Consider the following 13,678-nt stretch of genomic DNA (forward strand, 5'->3'; position numbering starts at 1 on the left):
GACAGTGTTTTATTTATTCTTGTATAAAAACAGAAGGACGATAGCCCATATGAGATTTTAAAAGTATTTTATTTTTGAAATTCTACATCAGATTGTCCTGCTTTTCTTTGATTGACTAGATGGGGTCTCCTGCTATCACCCTGAAGTGAAATAAGTATTTGATTGACTTTGAATGACTCTTTGATTATGGACAGTTTACATTAAATAATAATCTAAATATAGATGGACAATAGATCTAATTTGAGATTTTAGACAGCATACATTTTAAATTGTGCTTCAGAAAGTAATGTTATTTTAGGAGTGTTGTGAGATGGTGTCAACATCAATTGAAATTAGTCACCCAGTGGAAATGTCAGATATGTCTTCATAACCGTATACTTACATTTGACATTCACTCAGTTATAATGTGGTAGTTATACGTAATTTGTTTTAAATTATTATTGATCACATTATGTAGCACATATTTGTTAATTTAAGCTCCAGTATATATGAATATGTTTGGTGTGTTTTTCTAGGTATATTTGTTATTGACCAAGATATCGCTTTTATTTTGAAGGCAGTTTTTACAGGCCTCTACCCTAATGCATAGGATGTTCGTGCACGGCAATACAACGTGCGGGATGGCTTGACTGTGTTTACCGAAGTGGGGGCTGGCATGAACACAGTCTGTTTACCCAGCTTTTCCTGACATGAAACGTTTTATTTGTCGTTGCTATGTGTTTTTAACGTACTGTATATTAAAAAACTGGGACATTTCCAGGGACCGGCCAATACAAACGGGGACTGTCCCCGGAAAACGGGGACGTCTGGTCACCCTACTGTAGAATGCTAGAGAAACTTTCATAACAGCGTTGTGATGCCAAACAGCTTTCAGACTAAAACACATTCATTTATCGGGATGGGGGATATTTATCAGCTGCTTTGTGTGACAGTCAGACAATGAAAACTTTACAGCGGCCGCTGCCGCGAGTTGACTGGAGAATAAACAGGCGGTAATGCAGCTGAACCACATTAATAAACAATACACCACGGCACTCTGGAGAAAGGTAGAAGGTTGGAGAAGTCGTTCTTTAATTTAATCTGGCTTCGTATAATTAAAAACTACCCAACGCAGTCCTCTATTGATGTTGTTGTGAGCGGTGTTGCGGAGAAAATCAGCGAAGTAAAACGTTGTGTGGGTCCATAAGAAGGCACGTAAACGGTCAACATTGAGTGCAGAGTGTATTATGAGGAGTGGACAGCTAAATATTATTTCACCGATCTGTTACTGGTCCGGGCCCGTCGGTCAAATTTCAAAACTCATAGAGGCCCCCGAGCCAAAAAGTTTGCCCACCCCTCGGTTAAGGGATAGTGGATAGGAGAATTCAAAAGGACTTAGGAGAAGAGACTGCGCTTTCACTATCCGACGTGTTTATGATGCGCCAGCGGACGTCATAAATGTGCGTCTGCTGCTGTGGGGAAACTATGGAAACTACAGTTTTCTATACAGCGGACTACAACATGGATGTATAATAAGAACGAGGGACTACTGTAAACTTATCTAGAGACTCTGCACCGTGCTCTGATGCTGTTGCTTTATGCTTTATGAACGTGGACAACAGAGAAACTTATTCTTCATGACCAAAGTTGGAATTGAAATAAAAAAGGAAAGTGAAATTTATGCTCGTCACCCTCTCCCTCCGGTCCACATTAATACAAATGATCCCAATACGTGTGATTGTATGAACTATGAAAAGATCTTAAAATAAATACAAATGTATTATAAACGTTAGTCCTTAACAGTGTTGGGCAAGTTACTTTTAATAAGTAACTAGTAATAGTGATAGTTACTGCTCTCAAAAAACTAACTAGTTACTTTATTAGTTACTGGATTATAAAAGTAACTAGTAACAAGTTACTTAACTTTACTTTAAAAATAATAACAATACATGTTGTTGTGTTGTTTTGTGGCACAGTAAGAGAAACGACAACTCCCCATCATTGTAGCAATTATCATTATGAAATGTAGTGGAACAATAAAACATAAAAGATATGTTTAGACATTTTGACAGGGATCTTTATTGTAGCCTCAACAATCAAGTTCTTGGTAGTGCACTTGTAGTGCAATATGAAATAAAAACAACTACACTCTTTTGGCAGTGTACACATTAACAATAACTACACTATATTGGCAGTGTAACAATTAAACAAGAACTACACTCTTTTGGCAGTAACAATTAAATACATAATAAACTGTCAGACTGACACTGAAGACAAACAAACTATTTTCAGCCTCACAAAAACAAACTAACAGTGAAATAATTTACCTCACATCTGGCCATTTAGCATAAACAAAATCAATAATGGTGGATACACTTAATAAGAGGTGCTTTCAGCCTTATAAGTAATACCTTGAGATGCTTTTCAGTAAAGCTGGTGGTGGGCGTTGCCATGTGTGTGTGTTAGCAAGTGTTTTTGTGTGTATTTTCCCCATAAGGCAAGACCCGCCCAACTCTGTCTCTGATTGGCTTACCCTGAAATGTTACCCCGCGTTAACCAATCATCACTCCTTTCTGGTCACTTTCACTTTTCCATGGCACTGTGAGAGGACATCACTGTATTCGCCTGTAAGTTACATCCGTAGGGAGATTCGGTTCAGTTGGATCACATAATGTAACGCATTAACGCACTCGTTTAAATCACTGTAACTATAACGGCGTTACTGAATGGGAATAGGTAACTAGTAACGTTATTAGTTACCGCAAAAGGTAGTTGCGTTACAGTAACGCGTTAGTTTGTAACGCGTTAGATGTTAAGGACCAGTGTTGGGACTATCAATGTGTATATCACCATTCAAACATCTTTACAAAGTTGAACAAACCCCACACAGCTCAGTAAAGTCTGTGCAATGTTGACTTTATTTGATCATTTCAGTAAAAACTAAGGTTCATATTTCTCTTTTTGATTATAATACTTATGAACGTTCAAAACAAAGCACTTTGGCAAGTTACCACATTCGTTTTAAAATGCTTAATAAGCACCGTAACTTTCATGATATAATTTCTCGGTCATAATCGGTTGTTTCCGTGAACGGCCGACTGTGACGCAAATGCTGCGGCTGCAAGGCATTGTGGGGCAGCATTTTCTCCTCTCCTTTCGGTAAGGGAGGTCCAGTGGTTCTTAAGCTAAAGGAGGTTGTAAAGGAAATTTGAAACCTCCTTTCCTATCATCTCTAGAGAATTTGAACGGCACTTATCATGGCTGCCACCGAGGGACTTCCGGGTCATTTCACTTACGTTAGGAAGGTTCCTAAGCTAAATGGACTATTCGACTGCAGCCCTGGTCCATGCTCTCCCTAGAAAAAGGAACATGGGTGTACTAAGCTGGACCCCTGAATGAGTAACTTAATAGTTACGAGGGTATATCTGTGCCATGGGCCTGCACCATCTGCTCATCACATCACATCACCTGTCTTTGTGTGACATTATCTTCCAATGAAACCTGCAACCTGATCTGCTCACACATACTCAACATGCAGTTTGTCACACCAAAAATAAATCCCCTTCCCAATTAGTATGATGCCTCAATGTATAATAGTGCTAAAACATGACGGTAGGCCAAGGGGTCAGATCCAAATCCAGCGCCTGCCTTCCCTGTGGTCATGCTGATCGAGCAGCCAACAGCTGTTTGCCTGGCAGGAACTCCACATTAAACACTGACATAATGAACTGGCTGTCAGCCCAGAATGGCTCGCTGTCATTTTAAGGATTGTAAGAAAGAGCCATAAGGCAGTATACACATAGGAGATTAATTAGGAAAAAAAAAGTAAACAAGAAAAAGATGTCCTTGATGAAACCATGTACCATACCCTTGGTCAAGAAAATAAACAATTTTGCTAAGCAAGGGATGTAACTCATTTAAGCACACACTATTTAGCTGAAAAATGAATGTGGAATGGAAGAGAAGGAGGGGTAAAGAAGCTTAAGTCAGACCACACAGGTCGAACCAGGAGAGCAGCTGCTGTGTGAGAGACAGTGACAGCAGTGTGGGGTGGGGGGGAGGGGGGGACACCCACTGTAGAACAGTATGCCTAATCATTCATAAATATTTTTTTTATATATATATATATATATATACACACACACACACACACACACACACACACAGTGCAATAAGCTTCTTAGTGCAATAAGAAGCTACAGGGACGTTAATCTAACGTCGGTAATATTAACTTTATTTAATAAAACATTTGGTATACATGTAGTATAATATTTTACAAATGATGAATTACAGCAAACATGTGCAATATATCCATTATTACAGCTCCATGGGATGGCAGTCCGTTGTTATTGTGCTTCCATGGGTAAAGATAAACGCATGTAGTGCTGAACCTGCTGAACACGTAACATGAACGTGCCGGGCGGCGCGGTCCACTTCCTGTGGGCTTGGCAGTGACGCGTCCTAAAACCCGGAAGTAAGCTACGCTCGGGTTCCCTCGACAAAAAAGCAATGGGATTTCTCCCTATGGTTTTGGAGAATAGCTCAAAATAAGGTCTGTGTAATCAACCTGTTAGATAAATGCACGTTTTGTTCTGCCGGATAATATCCACATGTCTACCCTACTTTTATAATTTTCTAATCATAAATCTAATCGATAGATTTATGATCGATAGATTTATGATTAGCATACATTTGTTAATGATGGCTCACTTCAGTGATAGTGATGACATCGTTCGAAATTATTTACAGAGTCATTTTCAAGATTGAGTTACAATGATAAATTGGAGTAGCAAAGGATCAGCTGAATGACCCGCCATCAAGTGCTTCATCCAAAAGGACAGGAGGATGGACTTTGTGTTTAAGTGATTTGATCATCAAAGGTACGCCTAAGTCAATTTCCTAGGTATAAAAGTCACGGCTCGCCACTGTCACTTACATTACATGACAAGCAGGATAATATGTTTTAAAATGAATGAAAGTTTATTTATTAAAAAACATAAAGGCGATTATAAAAATGAATAAAACCTGATTCAAGTCACCTCAAAAGGCAGAAAATAAAAACGGAATTTATGAAAATAGAACATATCTCAACAAAACAACACTACTGTAGTACTATTGATGATTCCTAAAGTGTAAAAAGGAATAAAACACTATCTGTTTGTGTAAATGATCCCTTCTTGTCTCACATGACCAATAGTACACTTGGCTTTTCCCAAAAAAGTCTGAAGTGCATGTAGCAGCCCCGAGAGATTTAGATATAGGAATATCTTGAGTAAAAATCGTAAAGTGATGCTCATTAAAAAAATTAAGCATTTGACATCCAAAGTACATTTTCAAAAATGCAACAAGTTTAGGATACCTTGCAAACCACAAATGTACAGACTGTATCAGAATGACAAAGCGGTTTGTGCATGCGTGCGTGTGTGTGTCCTTGTCCAGGAGGTTCAACGGTGCCTTGCGGATATGAAGCTCACGTCAGAGCACTCCAACCACCCCGACAACAAGCACAAGAACAGATATATCAACATAATAGCCTGTGAGTACACACTTCAACACGCCATAATGTATACCATGTTCTATGTTCTTGATATAATACACACATATCCTGTAATTCAATCTGCTGCAGTAAATATAAGACACTTTTAATTTAAATGTAGTAAGATGTGAAGAGATCTCAGACTCAGCCAGTCCACAAATCTGACAGACTCTTCTCATTATTTCCCATATGTTTCATGCATTATGATGAAAATCATATTCAGCTCTGAAATTATAGTCAAACGCTTTTCATCCAAGTGGTAACTAATGTTGCAACCAGTTCCACCCAGTTTATTATGTTTTCTAGTTTTTGTTTAACTTTTGTTGAAACACTTAGTGTGTTAATGGTTAACCAGACCAACAAACTACCACAAACCCTGCTGTGCTAAAACGCCACACTCAGGCCGATGAATACTTGATTCTGTAATAAATATTTCACATGCCTCATACAAGAATCAGAGTGAGATAGCAGCTCAGTCTTATGTTTATCAGGGTGCATTCTGGGAGCTAAAGGCAGTCCCATGCTGTTTAAAAGTGTGTAAAAGCTACACCACAGACCAGAGTGTGTACCTCAGAGGTGCATGTGCTTCGTGGTTGGCAGCAGGTGACTTGGAAAGGTCCCAACATTACAACATGACATGGAGAGATGTGTGTGTGAGCTCATTCACACAAACACACTCTGTGTGTGTGTGTGTGTGTGTGTGTGTGTGTGTGTGTGTGTGTGTGTGTGTGTGTGTGTGTGTGTGTGTGTGTGTGTGTGTGTGTGTGTGTGTGTGTGTGTGTGTGTGTGTGTGTGTGTGTGTGTGTGTGTGTGTGCCACTCTGTTTCCTCCTCAGACGACCACACAGCAGGGTGAAGCTGAGGCCGCTGGCTGGGAAGGACTCCAAACACTCAGACTACATCAACGCTAACTATGTGGATGTGAGTACTTCAACACTGGTGTGTGTGTGTGTGTTAGGGGTTTCACAACTACCAATATTTACTAGTCGACACGTTTTTCAAAATAGCAGTCGACTAGTCGTTACGTCATAATAAAGACACACAAAGAGAGGTTTACAACTGTATTTTCTATTGGAACTCATACAGTAACATTAAACACTGCATTTTAATTTGTGTTACATGGCTGAGTAAATAACAAACTGGACTCACCAAAATCGACAGCAAAAAACTCTTGTTTACATAAATGCCACGTAAATCCAGTGCGCAACAGCGCATTGCCCAACACTTTATTCGCTGTCCTCCACGATAACGTCCACCTTTCCATATTTTTGGTTTGAACACCAACGCATCGACATGTGAGGGAAGGAGGCTTGACTGCTTTCGGGTGACAGTGTTGCCTGCCAGAGAAAAAACCCTCTCACTCGGGGTGCTTGTGGCTGGAATAGCCAGGTAGCTCCTCGAAAGCGGGGGAAGCGGTGCACGTTTTCTGCCCACCACTCCAGTGGATTATCCATTGTGAGGATATGCGGTGTCCGCTGGCAGTAATCCCGTAGCTCATCATCCGCATCACTGTTGACCCGTGTTTTCTTGCTGTTCGTTTGCCTCTGTTCAGTGCTGACGCCGGTCCGTTGCTCACTGGTGCTAGCATTACTGCTAGTGCTAGCTGTCGGCAGCGGGTGTTTCATTTTCAGATGGTTGCGCATAGCAGATGCATTTGTATTGTACTTCAGTACAGCTGTACACAACTGACACTTCACTGTGGAATTGGTTACATCTTCGTTGAAGTACTGCCATACATAAGAATGCCGGACGTGTTTTGTAGCATTTTGCAGCACCTCGTTTACCTCCATTGTTTTCACGACTAGTTGACTAGGGCCTACAGCGCCGACTAGTGGTAAAGGTAGTCGACTAGTCGATTAGTTGTTGAAACCCTGTGTGTGTGTGTGTGTGTGTGTGTGTGTGTGTGTGTGTGTGTGTGTGTGTGTGTGTGTGTGTGTGTGTGTGTGTGTGTGTGTGTGTGTGTGTGTGTGTGTGTGTGTGTGTGTGATTTTGGAGATGATGGCACAGAATCAAGACTCCAGGTATATATCTTAGATATAATCTCCAGTTTCAGACTGTAATGATGAATTATGTCGTTTGTTATTCATCCATTAGGGTTTTAACAAGCCTAAAGCTTACATTGCTGCCCAGGGACCCCTCAAGTCCACCTTTGAAGACTTCTGGCGGATGGTGTGGGAGCAAAATACCGGCGTCATCGTCATGATCACCAACTTAGTGGAGAAAGGCCGGGTACGCTCTGAATCTCACACAGACTCAATGTATATTTGTGTATTTATAGGGAGGTTTAAAAAAATTGCAAAACTTGTCAAAAGCTCCCCCCCCCCACCCCACCCATTACACAGTGATTACACTAAATGGAAAGACAAAAGAAAGCATTATTCCCTGCTACTCAGGATAAATTAGTTTCTCACTGCAGTCATTTGGACTTCAAAACACATTGTAACTAACACAATCAAACAACAATTAGGGCTATTTATAGATTAGCCAATTCCATGGTTCTGGTGTACTTGCTCACAAAGGCAACACTAATATTCAGGGATAATACATCAGGGCAGCTTAATAGTTTAATCAGTCTCATGTTTTCTTTAAATCTCAGTTTCATTATACACACATATTCTCATTTTAGGCAACAGTTTTTCCATTTAAATTTTCATGTAGCTGTATCTACAGAGCCAAATATAGAAGGAAAACAAGAAAGAAAAATAGTACACAAATAAATCAATAAAAATGTTCTCAATCTCATGTTTGTTCTTTTTTAGATGTGTGAAAAACGTTTCCACAGAAACGTGTTACACTGACAGAATTGTAATGCACATGCACTATTTATCTGATTCATGTGTGTGTGTGTTTGTTCTACAGAGAAAATGTGACCAGTACTGGCCGACAGAGAACAGTGAAGAGTACGGCAACATGCTGGTGACTCTGAAGAGCTCTAAAGTTCACGCCTGCTATACGGTGCGCCGCTTCACTCTTCGGAACACTAAAGTCAAAAAGGTGAGCGGGAAGAAGCAACACAGGCAGCATGGGGTGGGAGGGTGCTAGTCACCAGAGTTGTGTGTAATAACATTACTTTTTTCGGTAACGGAGTAGTGTAACGCGCTACTTTTATAATTCAGTAATCACACTACAGTTACTAACATTGCCCCGACACGCGTTACTTCGTTACTTACTAAAAATCAGTCATAATCACACTGACAGACAAGAGGGGTTTTCGCTGCAGGTTTATATGTGGTTTATCTTCGCGACTTGTGCGTCCACATCTCCACGTGCAGTGCTGCATAAACATGGCTGAGTCAGCGATAACTTTCGAGGGGTGGAGGTATGCCCATTATTTTGAGTTCGTCCGAAGAATAGACAGGAATGTGACGGTGAGGTACAAACTGTGTCCAGGCCAGAAGCTGTTATCCACTGCTGTAAACACCTCGTCAAACGTCAACAAACACCTGCAAAGAACACCTGCAAAGAACACGTGCTAAGGTGAAGCTAACGCACACGCTTTGTTGTTTGTTTATAACACGTAGTCTATTCTTCTTCTCTGTATTCCGGTTGTTGCCTGTTTTGAATGACACACTACCGCCGCCTAGTGGTAAGGAGAGTTATTGCCACTCACGCATGCGCAGTTCGTACGTGCTCAGCGAGTAAAGTAACGAGGAAAGTAACAAGTTACTTTATGTAAAGAGTAACAAAGTAGTGTAATATATTACTTTTTTTTTAAAGTAATATTTAATATATATATTTTTTTTTTGTAACGACCCCATCTCTGCTAGTCACAGAGCACAGAGAGCCTGGTGGGGGGTCTGATCTATGTGTGTGTGGCACGAGCCATTTTGTGCACGAGCGTGCGAGAGAGAGAGCGCGCGCACCGGTGGGTATCTACCGGAGATCGTTGTGGTTAGCATCTGGTGCTAGCTAGCCAAGCTAATGGATATAAGGAGCTTTTTCAACAACAAGGTGGAGGGAGAACTCTCTCCTGTCAGACTGAGAGTCTCAGATAACCTCAGCTCAGGTGAAGTAAAGGACTCTCTCAGTGTTTAGATAGTTAACTTAAGTCTAAGTTAACTCAGTGGGTCTCAAACGGTTTGGTCACGATTTATGTAAATAAGTATTTCTGAGGCACGCGTTTATATGATCATTATAGGTATAAAAAAACAAGAGCATAAATGAAAAACAGTTATGAAATACGACAGTAAAACAAGAATACAGTTTGAAAGGGGAGTGATTTGTAAAATATCCATGAAGAAAAATAAAATCTGTGTACAGTTCTGTTTCATATGGGTGTTGAGCAGAGGTTACGCTAGATTTTTTAGGAAAAAAATGTCCGTCAAAATTCAGTATTACCCGTCGGCCTTTACACTCACACACACAGCGTAAAGCCAAAACACACACGTAAAGCCAAAACATTTCAATGATTTGTACGGCAAAGTTGGGTTTCGAAAACGGTATCATTTCCTTTTTGGCAGGCATGCTTAACACCGGAGCCTCGCTGCGGGGAAACTTTGGCGCTGTTCCGAGTTTGTTCTAATCCGTCAAAATGACGGACTGCTTTCAGATTTTTCCGTCATTGTTAAAAAAAATCCGTCAAAATATTCGGTCAACGCGACCTCTGGTGTTGAGAGATGTATCCATGATAGATCTCCTAATGTTGCTCTTAAAGTGCACCAGATTGATGCTTTTAACTTCAATATTTAAAAAAACTGCTATTGATATTTAATTGACTGTTGCAATGAGGGTTGAACCTAACCTCCTCTAGGGGGGTCCGGGGGCATGCTCCCCCGGGACGATTTTTTTTTTATATTGAAGTTAAATGCATCAATCTGGTGCACTTCGAGACCAACATTAAGAGATCTATGGATGCATCTCTCAACATGAAACAGAACTGTAAACAGATTTTCTATTTCTTTATGGGTATTTTACAAATCACTCCTTTTAAACTGTAGGCCTATTCTTGTTTTACTGTCATATAGTATTTCATACCTGTTTTTCATTTATGGTCTTGTTTTTTTATACCTATAATGATCATATAAACGTGTGCCTCAGAAATACTTATTTACATTAATCATGACCAAACCGTTTTTGAGACCCACTGAGATAACTTAGACTAAAGTTAACTATCAACACTGAGAGTCCTTTACTTCACCTGAGCTGAGGTCATCTGAGACTGTGGGTGTTTCTCAATCTCGAGGATAATGCCTTGGTAGTTGCGTACTTCCAAGTCACTTCCTTCAGAAACAAAGCAAGTATGCTTCCAAGCCACGACTTCGGAAAACGAAGAAGAATGGAACAGGCTAACAAGTGTGCCACTCTCTCTAACGGTTTCAACATAAACTGTACCGAAAATAAATACCTCACGATGTCTATCTAATTATGAACTTGCTTTACTTTCACTGAACACATTTTTGGTGATAACAAATGTAACAAAGTGACATACTTACCAACACATGTTCTACGCCTCTACATACTTACATATAAATGTGTGCTGCGTCGGTTCAGCCATTCTCCGCAAGGGTTTTGGAAATTGGTCCGTGCGCAAAGCATTGTGGGGATTTTTTTTTTTTTTTTTTTTTTACAAGTACAGTTTTTCAAATCATATATTTTTAGAGACCCGAAAGTGAAAAATTATATATCAAACAAAATTAGTCAAAATAAAATAAATAAACGAAAAACTACACAGGGGTTGTTTGAAATAACAAATGTCTACACATGCATACATATCAACATACATATATACATTCAATACACATACATGTGACCATACATACACATCTATACATATACATTAAATCGGTGTATATGTACATTTGGGATATGTAAATTCTCCACTTTTTCCATATTTCTTCAAACAGATTTCATGGATTTTGTCGTTCCAGTTGTCAAGAGCCATTTTCTAGTTATTGCTTTTTTTGCTGCAACAGTAAGAATTCCAAATAATTGTTTTGTTTTGGAGTTTATGGGGATTGAATGTATGAGCCCAAATAGACATTTGTCCCAGTTTAAAGGGATTTTTTCCTGTAGTACTATTTCAATTTCGATATGGATCTTTTGCCAAAAGTTACTATTAAAGGGCAAGCCCAAAACAAATGTTAGTGATGTGCTACCTGAGAACCACATTTCCTCCAGCAGCTGGGGTATTGTGGGGATTTTAAGGACGCAAAGTCTACCCATGTGCAGCCTCGAAATTTCCCCCAAACCATGGACGCAGCCTCGGTGGAATTCCAAGTATGCTGGAGATTGGAACAGTCCTTCTGCGGCACTCGATGGCGTAGCATCCTTGAAATATTGGCTTGGAAGCCAGTTTCCTCCCGATTGAGAAACGGTCTCTCAGTCTGACAGGAGAGAGTTCTCCCTCCACCTTGTTGTTGAAAAAGCTCCTTGTATCCGTTAGCGTAGCTAGCACCAGATGCTAACCACAACGATATCCGGTACCGGTGCACGCTCTCTCTCTCTCTCTCTCTCTCTCTCTCTCTCTCTCTCTCTCTCTCTCTCTCTCTCTCTCTCTCTCTCTCTCTCTCTCTCTCTCTCTCTCTCTCTCTCTCTCGTGCACGCACACAAAACGGCTCGTGCCACACACACACACAGAGCAGAGCTTGAAGGAAACACAGAGACCCAGAAGTAGGCTACTTGTACTGTACTGTAGCATATTACTTTCTAATCAATCCTTTTTCAAATTATGGATTTCACACACCCCCCTAGCATCCCCCTGGCACAGCCACTGTCAGGGAATAAGGGTATTTGGGCATGTCTGCAGTATTGAAGAGTAAAAATGGATGTGTAAAGAGTAGGGCTGTCAAACGATTAACATTTTTAATCAGATTAATCACAGCTTAAAAATGTATTAATCATGATTAATCACCATTCGAACTATGTCCAAAATATGCAATTTCTTTATGTATATTGTTGTGGGAATGGAAAGATAAATGAAAGAAGGAGGATATATCCATTTAACATACAGTATGTTTGTTTATTATAACATTGTTCTGGGTGTCAAAATGAAAGACAGCCCACACACCTATCAATCATCAAACCATGGGGTCTTATTTCATTACGTGTTGATTTCTATCAACACGATGTATATAGAGATGTACTCCAGCAAAAGTATTCTCCGTCAGGAATTCCTGCAACAACACCACGCCGTTATCTTGATTCTGATTGGCCAGAAGACATTATCAAAGATGTTCTATTGAGAAGACGATCACTACGTGACAAAAGTTTTCAAAATCGTTTCTAGTCTTCGGTATTTCCAGAAGTGGCTACTGAAATCAATCTTACTAACTGCTGTCTGTGCAATTTACTCGGCGCGAGTTGGCAGACTTTATTTAGCTTAATTTAACATCATTTGTCATGGTGGGGCTAAGCCATTTCTTGGTATGGCTGTAGCCTACCCCTTCTCTCTTTTGTTCTCAGCCTTTCTCTGTGGTTCTTCACTTTCTTCCTCCCCTCTCTCTCTCAACCAGATAAAATAACAATCTAAAACTTTGCACACACACACACACACACACACACACACACACACACACACACACACACACACACACACACACTCAAAGACCCTCCCCACACAGAGAGACACACATAGCTCTGCTCAAACAGATTTATTGTAAATGTCACACACCATAATATTGACAGAAATTGAATTAAACCTCTCCTACCAGTATTCAGAGGCCAGTTAACATAACAACATAACAATGAACATTGTGTGCAGTCACACACAAACTCTCAGTGAACAGAATTGAAAACGTTTTTTATCTTACTTTAAATTAGTGGGACTTCTGACATTCCTTGCTTTGAACAATCCTCCTCAAATCTGGCTTGTATTCGGTTGTGTCCACTCAAAGCAATTCTCTTACATGTGTGTCAGTCAGAACAGATCGATGCTTAGATTTCACGTGTTTCAGGGTAGAAAACACAGACTCACAGACGTATGTTGACCCGAACATTGAAAGTAGCTTGAGCGCAGCCCGTTTGACATTGGTGTATTTTTCGATTGGCACAGTTTTCCAGAGCTCAAGGGTCCCTTCCGTCAGAACAGGTTTCAGTCGGTCATCCTTTGAAAGTTCGATCATCTCGAACTCGGCCACCGCCTCGTCCTTGACTAGCGGGGCTTTCAAACAGTCCGTCTCAGCATTAAACGGATCGACGAGGAACGTAATCTGTGGCCTTTTCACAT

General features: G+C 40.3%; 1 protein-coding gene across 1 annotated transcript in view; it reads left to right on the plus strand.

Moving 5' to 3' along the window:
• The window catches only part of LOC307039451 (receptor-type tyrosine-protein phosphatase gamma-like), a 1,005,384-nt gene that overhangs the window by 922,328 nt on the left and 69,378 nt on the right, over positions 1-13,678 (plus strand). The window contains exons 16-19 of the mRNA XM_079681553.1: positions 5,419-5,519; positions 6,351-6,435; positions 7,609-7,743; positions 8,374-8,508. Coding sequence (XP_079537679.1) covers positions 5,419-5,519; positions 6,351-6,435; positions 7,609-7,743; positions 8,374-8,508 — 456 coding nt within the window. The remainder of the gene's footprint in view (positions 1-5,418; positions 5,520-6,350; positions 6,436-7,608; positions 7,744-8,373; positions 8,509-13,678) is intronic.

This window comes from Notothenia rossii (genome assembly GCF_949606895.1).
Source record: "Notothenia rossii genome assembly, chromosome: 5".
NCBI classification, from domain to species: Eukaryota; Metazoa; Chordata; class Actinopteri; order Perciformes; family Nototheniidae; genus Notothenia; species Notothenia rossii.